The sequence below is a fragment of the Lineus longissimus genome, chromosome 2 (assembly GCF_910592395.1).
Source record: "Lineus longissimus chromosome 2, tnLinLong1.2, whole genome shotgun sequence".
NCBI classification, from domain to species: Eukaryota; Metazoa; Nemertea; class Pilidiophora; order Heteronemertea; family Lineidae; genus Lineus; species Lineus longissimus.
The window spans coordinates 9,186,005-9,202,326 of record NC_088309.1 but is presented as its reverse complement, the minus strand read 5'-3'; the positions used below and the strand labels follow the sequence as shown (position 1 = coordinate 9,202,326).

Sequence of the window (16,322 nt, the reverse complement as noted above, 5' to 3'; positions counted from 1 at the left end):
TTATCGGCTATTCCTGGGTGAAAACGAATAGCGGAACAGCCCGATTGGAGAGATGCTCGGTAACGACGGAAAAGGTACTTCGCTTTTCGTTGAGAAGTAAGTCATTTTGTGAATTTAGCTCCTTATAACATCGAATTTTGATGCTGAATGGCTTTATAAAAACCGCATTGGTGATATTGATGGTATTTTTGTGTTACTGTGCATTCTTTGAACGAACTAACCAAATCAATGCCCTGTAGACATGGTAGAGACCCTGCATCATAGTGCATGTTGTTAGCCTACTTCTTTCGATTTCCACCCATTTTTTCTCTCCAGTTTTTGCTGTACCAACCCAAAATGGCATGGCAATGGCGAATGGCATCGCATTTTGTGACGAGATCAATGTGTATCATCGAGGCCCCTACACGCCTTTGAAGTCTTTTGATTTTAGCCCAGATACCTCGACGCCGAAAGTCCCTCAAGAGTAGACCGGTCTGTTCTGTCTTGTCCCTTTCACGACCCATATAGGAAGTTGTACTGTTGAGGCCGCCAAGAGGATTTGGGCCCGAAGTCCCTATATACATGTATCTCTTGGGGGCTTTACCCCGCCACGGTGCAAATTCCTGTACATGGCTGATCACTTTTACCCGGATCATCCCCGGCCGCATCCCCATTTTGACCTGGATGACGTGAGGCTGTGTCATTGTCATTATTGTCAAGACCTGTCTCTAGTGTCTGTTCTGCCCTGTCCCTGCTGGTCTGATGATGATATGATGTGGGTGTGGCATTATATGTGCCTGTGAATCAAGGAATGCATCATCAATGTCACTATTACAAGACAACTTTACGACTGTGACTGTTATCGAGCGCCACAACAGCGCATCCTTGATCCTTGCGGAAACACAAAATTCAGTATAAGCCAAAGGGCCAATATACATCATTCGGGTACATGTACCTGGCCGAGACTGTTCCTGAGCAATAGGTCTTTACAGGCAAAGATGACAGACATACATTTTGACATACAGTACTAATGATACAGGCTGTTCTCTCATGTAGGATAAAAAAACTGCCTCTATATTTACTTAAGGTATGTGATTGTTAACAACTTATAGGATTCTCGAAAGTCCTACCGGTGTTTCATACTTTATTAACTTCTTGCAGGTCCAGCAGAGGGGTCATTGCCACTTCTTGTCAGTGAGGAAGCTGCCAGTGTCAACAGTGCCAAAGAAATCGAAGTCTACAGGAGGAGTGCAATTACCAGTAGTGACCTGAGTTTGTGTTAGGTGCATCTAATGCCAATTCCAGATGTCATTCTAATGATCCGGAAACAATGCCGAGCTATTTAAAGGAAAGTGAAAATTCTCCCAAGGGAACTGCTCCTAGTTATGGGATCGTTGTGCATGTATATAAACCAGAGAGTAAAAATGCCCTTCCTAGTGATCCGCACACCTTCGTAACATTTACTGATACAAACAAAGAGTATACCTTCGAAAAGTTATGCATTGAGACGGCAAAGAAATGTAAGATTGGTCCCTCAGCCCTCCAACTCTTTGGATTGGTCAGTCTGAAAGATTATCAACTATGGCCACCATTAAGTTTCAGCATAACACCTCCGGCAAATGAACGCTTGGAATATGTGTTTCGAATTCGGTACAAACCATTGCTGGAAAAACTAAACACGATATGGCTGCGCGACAAGGAAGTGTTCATGTATCTGTATTATCAGATGTTGGACGATTTCGTTACGGAGCGGTTAAGCGACATGTACTTCCAGAAACTGGAGCAAGAGCAGCAGCTTGGCCATGCCTTAAATGCTCTTGTCATGTATGGAAAAATCAACAAAATACCTATGGAGAAGCTTCGAAATGACTACACGTTGTACTTGAAATTCCTACCGAAATCATGCAAGCAAGATTTCAAGGCTTTGACCCCAAAATTGCGGCTGCAGAGCTCGTTGAAGAGTTGGGTTGAGACTGAATACAATGACAAAGAAAAGGAGAAAGCAGAACTTCATTGTCATTGCTTCATGCATGATCTGCTGGCAAAACAGACAGAGTATATGATGGAGCGGTACGAAGTTGACAGCGATCGTACCAAAGTCCTCTTCATTGACCACAAGGGCGTATATTCCAGCAGTGGTGGAAAAAAGGTATATATTTTGAAGGTTTGGGTGGTAAAATAAGATTATTAAAAAGTAGCACTGCAGGATCTACATGTGTTGCCAGTCCAACGTTTGTGATAGTGCATTCTTGAATGTCTAGCAGCAATTACTGAAAACTGAAATTTTTGCAACATTAAAAGTTTGCGAATTTGCGAATTTTCACTTGGCGATAGACAAAATATTGTGTTTGCTGTTGAAATTTAATGGTCAAATTAAAAATGTGCACACTTTTAAAGTGAGGCCTATGATATTTCAGCCAGAGACTTTGTTATGGACGATTGATGAGGTGATGTCTGGTCACCTGAATGCAGAGAAAGGAGCCCTGATTACCCTGCGGCATACACCACCTAAAGTAAGTCTCTGGTATCATTATCGGAATAGACAAAATTCTGAGAGGATCTGTGCATATGTGCTTTAAAATGGATTTCTCATTAGATGCATTAGCTGTGCCAGTAGGCTACCTGGTACAGATGTGGTTGCGCAAAAGTGGAGTTAAATTACCGGTACTGTAATTATTCAGTGTTTTCATTTCCAAAGAAGGGTATGCCGAGTCATTGCTCCTTTATTTCAGGTGTTTGCATTCCTAAAGAAGGAGCATGCTGAGTCATTCCTTGTTCATTTCAGGTGTTTTCATTCCCAAAGAAGGAGTATGCTGAGTCATTCCTTGTTCATTTCAGGTGTTTTCATTCCCAAAGAAGGAGTATGCTGAGTCACTCCTTGTTCATTTCAGGTGTTTTCATTCCCAAAGAAGGAGTATGCTGAGTCATTCCTTGTTCATTTCAGGTGTTTTCATTCCCAAAGAAGGAGTATGCTGAGTCATTCCTTGCCGCCCTCGACGGTTACTACCGTCTAATTGTCAACTATTACCACCAGCTGTGCATGACCATGGTCAGCCAAGTCAGTCAGTATATTAGTCCACGTTCCCTGAAGAAGCTGAAAGACCTGAGATGGCATGGACCTATAAGGTAAGAAGAATCGGTCATGAGACGCCTTAAGCCATCTTTGTTAGTTGTTGAAACAATCCTAGGGTAAGGCCAGACTTTACCATGATGATTGGTAAAATGTAAATCAATACAGTGATAGAGAAACACGATTATTAATCAGGTTTGACTTACAACATGATAGGTTAGTTCGTACTAACCAGTTAGTTCTTTGTTACCAATATTGTCAGAAATTAAAACACCTTTAAAGAATGGCCACTACCCATCACTGTAACTATAAGCCATACTTTGGTCCCAATGATCATCAACCTAAAAATCATCAAGAAATATCCCAGCAAAACAAAAGTAAAGTATCATGTGTTTTCTTTGCTCTCTAGATATGAGGATGCCTGTAACCTGTTAAAAGACAAGGAGGTTGGTGCCTATATTGTCAAGCAAGATACAGCTAGATTTGATACCCACGCCATCACAGCCAAGCTACAGGGTCGACCGAAACCTTGCACAATTCCATTCCGCTATGATGAAAATGACAAGATCATAGTCAATGTTACGGGAAAGGACGTTGTGTTTAGCTCTTTTGAGGAGATGCTGAAGAATTATGAATTGACTGAGCGTCTGCGACCAACAGAAGGTAGGTCAGTGAAAAAATGCACGTACGACCTTGCTTTGGTGGCTTGCCAGACTTTTGTGATGATGCCGATATCTGCTTGATAGTTTATAATGGGAGAATATATATTCCGAGGTGAAGGTGTACTGCCTTCAAGCCTTTGACATCTTTCAATTTCCCCCCGGATACATTGATTTTTGAAGAATGTGCATTCAAATTTCCAACTTGACTTTGTGTTATGATTCGAATCGGTACTTGAACTATCATTTTTATATGGTAATCAAATGGTGTCGTGTGATGCTGTACTCCAGAAGAAACAGAAGACACCTGGTTAGTTGGGTGTGAATGCAATGCATAATGGAATGGCATACTGGAGAAAAAGTGTCGGCTCTGAATATCGAGTATAGGCCAAACCTGATTAAATCCACCACCATTCCCTCCGTTCAGTAATTTAGAAGTCAAAGAAAGAACCTGATATTTTCAGATGACAAAAGTCTGCTGTTGTGTAAGTCAAAAAAGATTCAAGAAGAACTGGACCCTGACATGTCACCCACTGCAAGTGTAGGCAAGGGGCCCCGGCAGGTTACATGTGCTCTTGATAGCAGTCTAGATATTGCAGAAGTTGTTGGTAAGTACAGAGTAAATAATGCCCTATGTTCATTTTTGTGAGTGTCTTATTTTCAAAATTTTATCAATTTCGGATCAAACCTACATGAAAAATAGACGGGGTAAAAATCATCATTCTTTTGATACGAATTTCACGTTTACGAGTCAACTGCGTTTCTTGTTGTTGCAGGGAAAGGCGTGTTTACTCAAGTGTTAAGGGGCAAGTTCCACAGAGGTGACGCTGACCTTGAAGTGGCCTTGAAAAAAATATCCGATGGGGTGCACTATAGCGACATAGGCCACCTGATGGAGGTATGTTCTGTTTAACAATATGTTGATGCCCTGTCTGTGGCTATTTTGATAAGAAGTTGTGACCCATTGATTTAGTCATGATCCAAGGAAGAGAACTAATCCATTTCAGTATTTTGTGCCATAGGTATATAGAAATAAACATTGCCGCAGCACAGTAACTCAATGCATCAACACGGTGAAAATTGACCTTGAAAATTGGAGTTTTTCTAAATGTATATCAACAGCAATGATGTTCGATGTACAGGGCCCTATTATTGTAAGTCAAGGCATTTTCTCATCTGCAGGCTCTCCAGCAAGGTGTTCATCGGGCGATGCAGTGGTCTAACCCAAACATCTTGAAAGTCCATGCCGTCTGCCTATCTTCTCCATTCCGTGCCGTGATTGAGTACGCCCCACAAGGCTCCCTGAACGACTACCTGAGAACTGTCAATGAGCCTATATACTTGACACATCTCTACACTGCAGCCTACTATCTTTCCCTCGCTCTTAGCTATTTGGTAAGGGAACGTCCCTAAACATCAAAGGATTTCACAGTCCTAACAATGTTAGGAAGTTGGGAGAAGGCAAAGGGGTTCTTAGGACAGTCTTTCCAATGAAAACATTGGCCCACTAGGTCTCCTGTTTACTTGGCGGTTGTCTATGTGTAAAATTTCTAGCTGATTTTTGATCAGTCAAAGGTAATGATGTCAGAAGTGTGTCACTAGGAAGGACATTGTTTCTGACCTAGGTTAGACCTATCCAGATCATACCTCATGCTAATGATATTCTCTTTTGACAGGATGAAGTAAAGATTCCACATGGCAATATCCGCTGCCGAAATGTCCTAGTCCTGTGGCACAACGAGATGGAAGTCAAGGTCAAACTTGGTGACCCTGGTTTGTCTAGTCTCTACAGCTTTCATCGCATCAGTGACCCGGTCAATCAAGAGAGGTGAGAAAGAGGGCAGAAAACCTTTTTATCAACATCATTTTGGAGTAAAATACCAACAGTGATAGAAAAATACACATATATTGGAATGTGAGAGAACACAAACTTAATTCGGACTTGAAAATGTAAAGTTGGATGATAACCTATATCGCTGTTGATACCAGACTATAAACCCAAAACTGTAACTTTAATTTTAAAAAAAATAATGATGACAAACCTCACCGGTATACATTGTAGTCTCTTCAATTTGTAACTCTTCTTTCCCTGTACCCCACTGCTAGGTCCCCATGGTTGGCCCCAGAGCTGAAGGATCCCTTGGTGCCAACGATCCATTCTGATATCTACGCCTTCGGAACAACGTTGTGGGAAATATTCATGTTTGGAGAGCTCCCTCGTCCCAATGATACCCAGGAAGACAGGGTAAGTTTCTTAGAACATCAGACAAAACTGGGAAAACAACCACTGCGCCTTGAGATGTTTTCAGACAAAAGTCTCCAGGTGGTGTTATCCACCATGAGGGCAGGGTAGATAGATTTGGACGACAGGGCTAGCAAAAGGGCTTCTTTCAGAAGTTTGCGTATGACTGATACATCAGTTGCTTTGATGCCAACTGAAGCACAAGACGGGCGTTGTATTGCTCGTACAAAATCCTCTTTAATGGTGCAAGGTTTATTTGAACTTGGAATAGATGGATGTTGTGCCGACGCTGTCCTTATTTGTGACCCGTCACAGCAAAACCAGGCGCATGTCGCACAGAAGATGAGCCAAAGTGACACCAGGAGATAATGGAAGAAATTGATGTGCTCATATTTCACAAAAGGCAGACAATAGAGAATTGAACGAACAGTCCGTCTCAAGCTGCCAAGCTCAGAGCGACATGCGCCTGGTTTTGCTGTGACGGCTCACATTTGATGGCCTGCATCCTTCTCCTGTGCCTCTATCCTAACATACGCTTCTTCTCAACAGCTTCAAAAACTAAGAAAGAACGTGGACACCCCGGATGCTATTTTCGAACTGTTGAACGAATGCTGGGAAGAAAATGTGGAAAAAAGGAAAAATACGCAGGAAATTATCCGTGATTTCTGGGCCATGATCCTGGCAGGTGAGTAGTGACGTTCACATGTAACCACTTCTAGCATGTCTGCAAAGATTATCTCTTTTCTCAAATCATTCCCACATATTTCAATGGCAGCTTTTTCAGTTTGACAAAATAGGCAATGCCTGTGAAAACTGCCTCTCATCCCAAAGAAACAGATTTGTCTGCAACCGTATCGATTTGTTGTGAGATTATCCCAGCTGGTGTGGACTACGAGCTATTTACATTGATATGTTATGGCCAACAAATAACTGTTAAGCAAATTACAGGATTGCATGTCAATTACTTAATTGGAAAACAGGTTTATATCTCATGCCAATCAATTCATTAGGTAAGTAAATTGGATGATTATGTGATTGCGTTTGAAGACAGACTGAACTCGTGGTTATCCTCATGTATACTCTATATATCTGCTAAATCCATAGGTTCCCAGAATTTATTATGAGAAAGCAGTTTTGGTAAACTTGATTCGGATAGCCCGTCACATTTATCATTGTTGCCACATCTTCATTATTAACCCTGTCATGTCTAATCTAACTTAGCTCGATATTCTCAATATCTTTTAAGTGATGTGAGAATAATTGTGGTGTTGCATGTCATGGAGAGACCTCCTTACGATTTGATGTGACAGAAATCAAGACCACCATCTTGTAAAATGTCCTCCTTGTCAATTACAGTCGATCCCCAATATGGCACCTACTACACCATTGCTGATGATGAGGAGGAATCCAGCGGCATGCCTGACCTACAACGCTTGCAGCAGAACAGCGCCGCCTCCTGGAACAGCTCTAACGCTAAGAACCCGTTGATGAAGAAACCCATGCTAACCCTCGGCGCCACTAAACCGTTAGATAATCACAACATTCCAAGACTTTCGCCGCCTCCTACTCCAAAGGAATCATTTCTAGTGCGGCTGCCGATGACGAGCGGCGGAGGGAGTATGATGTACGGATCGCAATCCCATTTCCGTTTCGACGCGCCCAACCCACACAACGTCTCGTCCAGCACTTTCGGTAGTCTCATGTCGCCGACGTCTTCTCTACACAGCCTTCATGTTGACACGTCGTTCGGTGCGACGTCCACGACGCCCCTCTTGGGGATGATCTCACCCGAAGGCCAGGGCGGCTTCTCACCATCATCAGGGGCGACCATCACTCCGCCAATACATTCTGGCATGTCTGGTGATTACTGTAAACAATTTTTGCACTGCTTTATTTTTTCAATTGGGGAAACATCTATAAAAATATTAAAAATTCGGGCTTACTTCAACATATGTGAGCAGCATCAATACTGTACCTACATGTGTCAGTGATGAACAGTCTGTACCATGGTCAAAACTTAGGAAATTCAAAAAATGATTTGTGCTGTAATGCTTTTCAGGGCTATGAAATGTCAGCAGGTCTTTAGTTGAAGAATATTGCCAACACGTTCATCTCTTCTTAGGTGACAGCACCATGGACAGCCAAGAACCCCTTCTGCCACCCAAGAGGAGAGACATGCCACACTTCCAATCTCATCAGAACCAGCATGGCCATCACAACTCCCACAACCCTAACTTGGTGTCACCTGAGCTGCCGTCCCCCTCGACCAGCTGTGAAACCATTGACACTGGTAATACCTGCAACAGTCAACAGCCGCTTATCAAGACTAGAACCGACCCGCCCTCCCTTCCCAGGAGAAAGACCCAACAGCATACAAATCCAAACTTCAGATTCAGTGGTAAGTCTCATAATTATTTGGGTGAAGACCTGAAGATATCCGTATCGAGGGCAGACATGCTCTTTTGAACTAATCTCCAATTGATCTGCCGAATACTGCTTACTTACTTATAGAGAGGGTGTCCTTATTTAGAGAGGTGTTCACTTTGGGAGGTCCTACTCTGTTTCCATCTTTTGATCATTGTACATAGAGATGGCTGCTTACTGGTGAATACCGATCTACTTCCAGACAGCAGTCAAGAATTGGACGACAACACGCGTAGTTTAGCGAGGAGTTGTGATGAATTGAGTGCCCATCACGGGGGTCGACCACTACCAACACCACCGATGCAGTCCCACAAGTTAGAATATGTCATCAAACGAAAATTACTGATCTTTGGTGAAAAACCCAAGCGATTAGGATCTGTAAGTGAAATTAATTTTGTGTTGGTGGACTTTGAGAATATCAAAATACTTAGGTGTAGGAATTCGGGGGAACAGTCTTGGGGGTATGCAATGACTTCAAGCAGAGTGGTTTCCTCTCTGGGAAGTTATTTTTCAATTGGGTTACTTATATAAAAAACCGATTCCAAACATTGAACGTAAAGATAAGGTCGCAATGAACAAGATAAAACAACGTGATGAGGACAGTTCTTTCTGGGGTTTTTTCCAAGGTTTTGAAAATACATGAGTTGCTGGCCAGCTATTCCATGTTGGCATTTCTAGACCTGGCAGTGAAAGTATCTGAGACAAAGGCCAGCTTGGCTCCCCTATCTGTAGAATCATCAGTTCCATGTTTCACCCGCAACCTTTCATTCTGCATGGCTTTTCTTCTTCAGGGAAACTATGGCTCAGTATTCCGGGCCACCCTCCTGCCCGACAAGAGCAAAGTTGACTGGGAAACTACACAGCCTGAGCAGGTGGCTGTCAAGATTCTTTATAAACAGGAGGACAAATATCGGAAAGAATTTGAACACGAAATCGATCTGATGACCAATTTGAAGCATGAAAATATTGTTAAGATTGTTGGAATGTGCTTAGAACATAAAGGTAAGGGGTGTAGGTATATCACCACCGATGCTGGTTTATGCCCCAAGACAATATCAGAGAGACTGTAAACTGTCTTTTTGATGATTTCATTCTGACCCTGCTAGTATTGGGACGAATCTATCAGCCCCATTACATCCCAAGAACACAATTTATGATGTACGGTGACTTTACAACATGCAGGGTAATACTAACTGAGAGAATATGCCTGAATATGATGTCTGCTTCGAGAATGATCCGCATTGTTACAATACCCATCGTCTTTTTCAGACCAGCCATTGCTTTTAGTTATGGAGTATGTTGAAAATGGCTCCCTGCATCGCTACCTCCGAAAGCAAAGAAATTCAACAAGACCAAAAATGATGGATCAACTGACCTGGTGTTTAGAAATTCTCGAGGTAAATTCTGGTCATCTCTTGCCTTCAAGATTATGATTAAGATTAGACACCTGTCAACGTCTGTTGTGTACAGATTACTCAAAAGGCCTACTCAGTGCCCTTATATATTCTGTAGGAATAGGAAAGACCCCTATTGGCAACTCTGTAACTTGATCTGACCTACCTTGCACCTGCCTGAAGTCTCCCTTTAAAACTTTCTTGAAATGATACTTCTTATTTGCAGGGAATGCTGTACCTCTGGGAACAGAAAGTTGTCCACCGTGATCTTGCCACCAGGAATGTTCTTGTGACCAAGGACATCAGTATGAAGATCAGTGACTTCGGTCTTGCTCGTACCCTTGATCCTGAGAGGGACTATTACAAGTGCAGAAACCCAAAGGCTGAAATTCCAGCACTGTGGTAAGTACATACCAGGGCAATGATACCTATCAGAGAACTGATTTTTGAACATACTTAGCCATATCAAGGGGCTCTCATTGCACCATGCTCTCATTGTATGGTTTATGGCATATAGTCACTTTGAAGTCATTTTGTACGGAAGCGCTGTTTCATTGATGAAATGTCTCTGACGTGAAATCTCTTTGAATCATCATCTCAGGTGTGCTCCAGAGGGATTGGAATATCGCAAGTTCACCACCAAAGGTGACGTCTGGAGTTACGGCGTGACAGTCTGGGAGATATTCAGTCTTGGAAAGAGGCCGATCTTGTGTGAGGATTTCAAGGAAATGCTCAACAAACTTCAGAGTGGTGTCCGTCTAGATCGCCCAGCGATGTGCCCCCGGGACGTCTTCGAGAAAATCTTATTGACAATGTGCTGGGAATATAATGACGACCGACGTGCTGATTTGCCGCAGGTTTATTTGAAATTACGCGAACTTATCGCTGCCAAAGAGCAGGAGTCATCTTCTGAGGATGTCTCCAGTATTTGTACTGAAACCACTGATCAGACCCACAGTCCTGAGAGTCCTGACAATGTATCTGAGGCTGCCGCTGATGCGGTGATCTCGGATACCTAACTTTCATTCAGGTTTCCATTGGTAACTGCCCTGATTGCCTGACTGTATAACTTATCATGTTTGCATATGTAGGAGAGGAAATGCGCAACTGTGAGTTTGGCTGTGTCCCGGCCACCTGCTACTCTGAGATGAGACCAGATGAAAAGACATTACTGGGTGGGCCGCGATTCTCAACTTGTGCAGATATGCACCTGCATACAGATTATGTATTTGTTTGAACTTGTTTAAACTAGAATGGAAGATTGTTTATTGTTTGGAGTTCGAACGACACATGTTGTTCAAATCTTGCCTTATAAATAGAAGTTTGGGGTCCATTAGGACTGAAGGGAGAACAGGATAGATCCAAATTCAGAGTGTCTTTTGTAAGAAGAGTCTTAATATGGAGTAAGCCTGACTTAGTTGTCTTGAGAATGGGTATAGGCCTTCTGTGAGCATAAATTTGGTATTGTTGTACATGTTACAAAATTAATGAAAATAGGTCTTGTTGTGTTAGTAAGATTACTATGTCAGATATCACAAAATACTATTTGTTATTTTTCCACAAAATTTATGACTTCGTTTATTTTAAATTGAATTTAGGTTATAGTAGTGCCTCATGTTTATTGCTGTCAAATTTTTATTCATAGTGGTATCAAAACGTTTTTTACTTTTTGTTGAAAGTACTTGCCACAACTAATTCCCGCACAACTTCTTTTCCCTGAGAATATCAAGGATTGTAGACCTGTAAAGAGAGATATTTTTTTAACCATCTTTCTTTTGTTTGCAATGAAACACGGTTGTTGTTTGACAACAATGTGCAGTCTGCACTTTCGAGTTCTCAGATTTTCTCCTCCGAGTACATAAATAGTGCATGCATTTCGTCCTTTGGGGGTTAAACGATATATCATGAAACACATATTATTGTGAGTTAAGAATAGTCCTGGAAAGTTGTGACAGAAATAGAGTAGCTAAGTGTGACTTTGTCAGATTATGTTTTGAATGATGGAAAAACTTTTTCTGTGATAATTAATCTATAGTTATTAGATTGAATTCTTGGGCCTTCAAGACTTATAACTTACTGCTAAGTACCTCGTATCTAAAGTCATTATACGTACAACAAGTGTCCAAGCATCAATTTTCATCCAAATTGTACTTTGAAAATGAATTTTCGAGTATTTTATCTAGGGATCTGGATTTTGGATCAAGGACATGTAAAAATGTTGTGGGTTGTGCTAGCTTAGATGAGTGTTTAAAATGGTGTAACACACATCCTGGTCAACCTGCTGTTCACGAATGCCCCTGTATCCAGTCACGTCAGACCAGTCCCTTGAACAAAAACCATCAGACCTTTCACATTTTTACCCCATTGCTGAGCCTATGCGATTCAATACAATGAGGCAAACGCATCTGGAGGTCTTATTTATGATATCGAAATTTAAAGGTTCTGTACACAGTGTTGACTGCCCCCATTTCTTAATGTTAAGCACTTGGCAGAAATCCCGTTTCTACTTCTCTGACACTTCAATGTGTATTCAAGATATTCCAGAAACTTGACAGTGAGACTTCGTGAGTATATAAGGAGTTATTGTATGCTCCTCTGTCCCTGCATGTGTGCAGGGATGGAGGAGAAAACCTGATGCCATATTTACTGAGGATTGGGAAATAGAAGATCTGAGTCTGGTTACAGACATTCCAACATATTGGTATATACAAAAAAGTCAAAACTATCAGCATTTCGTGCATTTGTACTTAATTGAAAGCTTGTTGAAATGGATGGAAGTTTATATCAAATTGTAAGTTTATTTTTGTTTTACTCAAAGATTCTGTGATTAATTTTGGCATGGTTTTGACTATTTCCTCACTGCTCGAGGAGAAACGTATTCTGTATAAATGTGTTTGCAAGAAGTAACGCTATTTGTTAATGGTGTATGTATTGTCATATCAAGGTAATGCTCTTTAGGAATTGTCTCAAAAGTGAATTGTGCCCAAGCAACAAAATGATTTTTTCTGTTGGTCGTCTTGGCCTTAACATTTTGTGTGTTCTAGAATAGCATCAACTTTAAAAAATAGAAAACGTTTGATAATTCAATGCACGTTTTTACATCATTCATTTCTGAGATGATCCCTTGTCAAAGTGATGTCATCTATTGATGGTGTAAGGTGTGGATGGGCTTCCTTTCATCGTGGTTTCAACATACTATGGACACTAAAGCCATAAATTCTTAGCTCTTCCAACTCTGTGTAGCCTACAAACTCATTACTTTTCACTAGGCTGTAAAAGTATATCTGTATTTCCTGTAGAAAGTAGTAATTTGGTGTTTCAACAACTAAGACACTTCTTGAAAAATTTACTGGGGGTATTCCAAATATATTCCAAAAATGTATGACATGTGTTGTGATAAAGAATTACCAATTTCCTGTCTGGTGTAGAGGGATGCTAGAAAATTGTAACAAATTATTCTTTTCAGAACAAATTTTAATAGGTCACAGTAAATGTGGGACGATGCCATATTTTATTAATTGTCTCTTTTTGATGCATCATATTCAAGAGTCGAGGGGGTGTTTGAAAACTATGGAAAATAACTGACAGTTACACTCAAATAGAATTTTTGTTTCTGAAATGATGTTAGAGATTGGAAGGGTTACGGCCCATTTCGCCTACTCCCATTTCGCCTAATTCTCATTTCGCCTACAACCCATTTCGCCTAATTCTCATTTCGCCAAAACCCATTTTGCCTACTCCCATTTCGCCTACTTCCCATTTTACCTGCTGTAGTATGGTTTGCCCAGATAGTGGTACTATAAAACTTTGTGGATAATGTGTAAATATTTTAAGTGGGTGTCTGCTAAGAAAAGGTGGGGTCCGATAGAAGTACATGTAGTTTCAAATTATAGCAGTTAAGGTGAAGATAAATGAGATTTCTAAAGCATTATTCTTTGCATACTTGTGCTCTCTTTAGATAAACAATACAGCCATTTAACAAGTTACTTATTATTAATAAGTAACTTGTTATTGCCTGGCTATAACCTTTTACAATAGGGAGCACGCTTCTGAGCACCCCGTACACTGTTGCTATCACCTGCATTGTCCCCATTCTTGATGCGGTAGAGACCTGGGCCCAGCAAAAAGGCAGGGACACTTTTTTGGCTCACCCTGTAGTAGGTATACGCCTGCCCCATACCCATATACAGGCCCTATAAAATGTCCAAAAATGCCTAAGAAATATGCCTTAATATCACGTAGTAGGCGAAATGGGAAGTAGGCAAAATGGGAAGTAGGCGAAATGAGAAGTAGGCGAAATGGGTTGTAGGCGAAATGGGTGTAGGCGAAACAGGAGTAGGCGAAATGGGTGTAGGCGAAGTGGGCGTAGGCGAAATGAGAGTAGGCGAAATGGGATGTAGGCGAAATGGGATGACACCATTGGAAGTGTCAAATATGTTTTGAAACAGCCAATACAACTACATGTTTGGTAAGTAATTTTGTTGTTCTGCAGCAAGTTTTCAAATGGTGCTTTATAATTTGTAACTGATTGTGTTTACTGCTTTGACATGAAAAATTAAAGAAATAAATGTGCACATCATTTGTTCTCAACTTGATTTACAGAGGATTTCAGAGGCACATCCAGTGAAGACAGCCCACAACCTGGAGAGAGAAATCACATCCACTAGAGACATGGCCAACACCCTGTAGAACCATGGTACACCTGATGGTACACCCTGTAGAAACATTGCAAACCCAGAAGAGTGATAGCACATCCAGTAGACACATGCTACTCCCTTTACAGAGATGGTACATCCAGTAGAGACATGGTACACCCTGTAGAAACACAGTACACCCCGTAAAGAGGAGGCACATCCAAAAGAAACATGGTGTATACCCTGACGAGAGATGATACACCCATGAAGCATGAAGAGTTATGGTACGTGCAGTAGACACATGGTACGCCCTGTACAGAGACGGTACATCCAGTAGAGACGTGGTTCACCCTGTAGAGAGGAGGCACATCCAATAGAGACATGGCACACACCCTGTGAAACCATGTTACACCCTGACGAGAGATAATACACCCATGAAGCATTAAGAGTTATGGCAAATCCAGTAGATACATGGTACGCCCTGTACAGAGACGGTACATCCAGTAGAGACATGGTTCACCCTGTAGAGAGATGGCACATCCAGTACAAAAATGGCTCACCCTGTAGAAACGCAGTACACCCTGTAGAGAGGAGGCACATCCAATAGAGACATGGCCCACACCCTGTGAAACCATGTTACACCCTGACGAGAGATGGTACACCCATGAAAATACCCTGCAGAAACATGGTAAACCCAGTAGTGGTGGCACATCCAGTAGACACATGGCACACCAAGAGTCATCTCAATATCACATCCAGCAGAACGAAATCAGTATATCATGGCAGGTTACCTTCATTTCCTGCATAAATGTATCCTCGGACTCCTGCCGTATCTCCACAGGATATACCTTGTCTCTCAGACAACAAGAATAGTAGCCACTGGAAGCTGATAAGCGGCACAAATCGGACCCACTGCGGTCATAGTCCTCCGTTTCCATAGGGCCACTGGGGGCTGCCACTGCCCTATTATACCTCCGCTCCTCTCATTTGCTACCATTGGCCAACTAATGCTTGCTGTCTGGGCCTATACATCCTGTTTCACCAGCGTGGAGACAGGGACCAGGCTGTGAAAGACCGGAGATTGTTCCTCCTGCTACACCAGTCACAAATCATGGAAGACATGGGATTATATACCGCCTGTTTCACCAGCCAAAATTTGCGAAAGACAGTGAACTCCCGGTAGTCCTCGTGATACACCAGTCCGCAGGCCGTGGATGACATGGGACTAAACCTCCTGCTACACCATACCTGTTACACCAGTTGTGAACGACAGGGGACCAAGTTGTGAAAGACAGGGGCTATTCCTCCTGCTACACCAGCCCATGTTGTGAAAGAGAGTGAACTCCTGGTAGTCATCGTGATACACCAGTTTGCGGGTCGTAGATGACATGGGACTTAACCTACTGCTACACCATACCTGTTACACCGGTTGTGAACGACTGTTCACAAACGCCAAGGAACCAAGTTGTGAAAGACAGGGGCTATTCCTCCTGCTACACCAGCCCATGTTGTGAAAGACAGTGAACTCCCAGTAGTTCTCATGATACACCAGTCCGCGGGCCGTAGATGACATGGGACTAAACCTCCTGCTACACCATACCTGTTACACCAGTTGTGAACGACAGGGGACCAAATTGTGAAAGACAGTTGCTATTCCTCCTACTACACTAGCCCATGTTGTGAAAGACAAGGGACAATACCACAGGTTGTGAACGACAGGCCTCTATGTAACACCAGATCCACCAGCCAAAGGTTGTGAGGGAAAGAACTAAACTAGCCACAGGTTGTGAGAGACGAAGGAGTACAACATTACTATTGCTACAGGTTGTGAGAGACAATCGATTAATTAAGTTGTCAATGGTGCGGCAGTGAGAAATGAACCGGTAGTGAACTGGAATAGGGTCTCAGCTACCGATATTC

The 16,322-nt window shown here is 42.2% G+C and overlaps 1 protein-coding gene across 2 annotated transcripts; it reads left to right on the top strand.

Moving 5' to 3' along the window:
- The first annotated feature begins 80 nt into the window (after positions 1-80).
- On the top strand, positions 81-14,342 carry LOC135482539 (tyrosine-protein kinase JAK2-like). Of its 2 annotated transcripts, none has more exons than XM_064762654.1 (18): positions 81-96; positions 1,141-2,128; positions 2,397-2,492; positions 2,924-3,105; positions 3,459-3,712; positions 4,173-4,316; positions 4,485-4,606; positions 4,891-5,103; positions 5,385-5,536; positions 5,815-5,953; positions 6,500-6,635; positions 7,307-7,810; positions 8,073-8,348; positions 8,577-8,752; positions 9,166-9,376; positions 9,644-9,771; positions 9,995-10,170; positions 10,370-14,342. In XM_064762654.1, exons 2-18 carry the CDS (start codon positions 1,310-1,312, stop codon positions 10,785-10,787), a joined length of 4,146 nt encoding a protein of 1,381 aa, XP_064618724.1. In that variant the 5' UTR covers positions 81-96; positions 1,141-1,309; the 3' UTR covers positions 10,788-14,342. The 2 variants fall into 2 exon arrangements, with proteins under 2 accessions (XP_064618724.1, XP_064618723.1); XM_064762653.1 differs by having other exon boundaries at positions 7,307-7,819.
- The last annotated feature ends 1,980 nt before the right edge of the window (positions 14,343-16,322 follow it).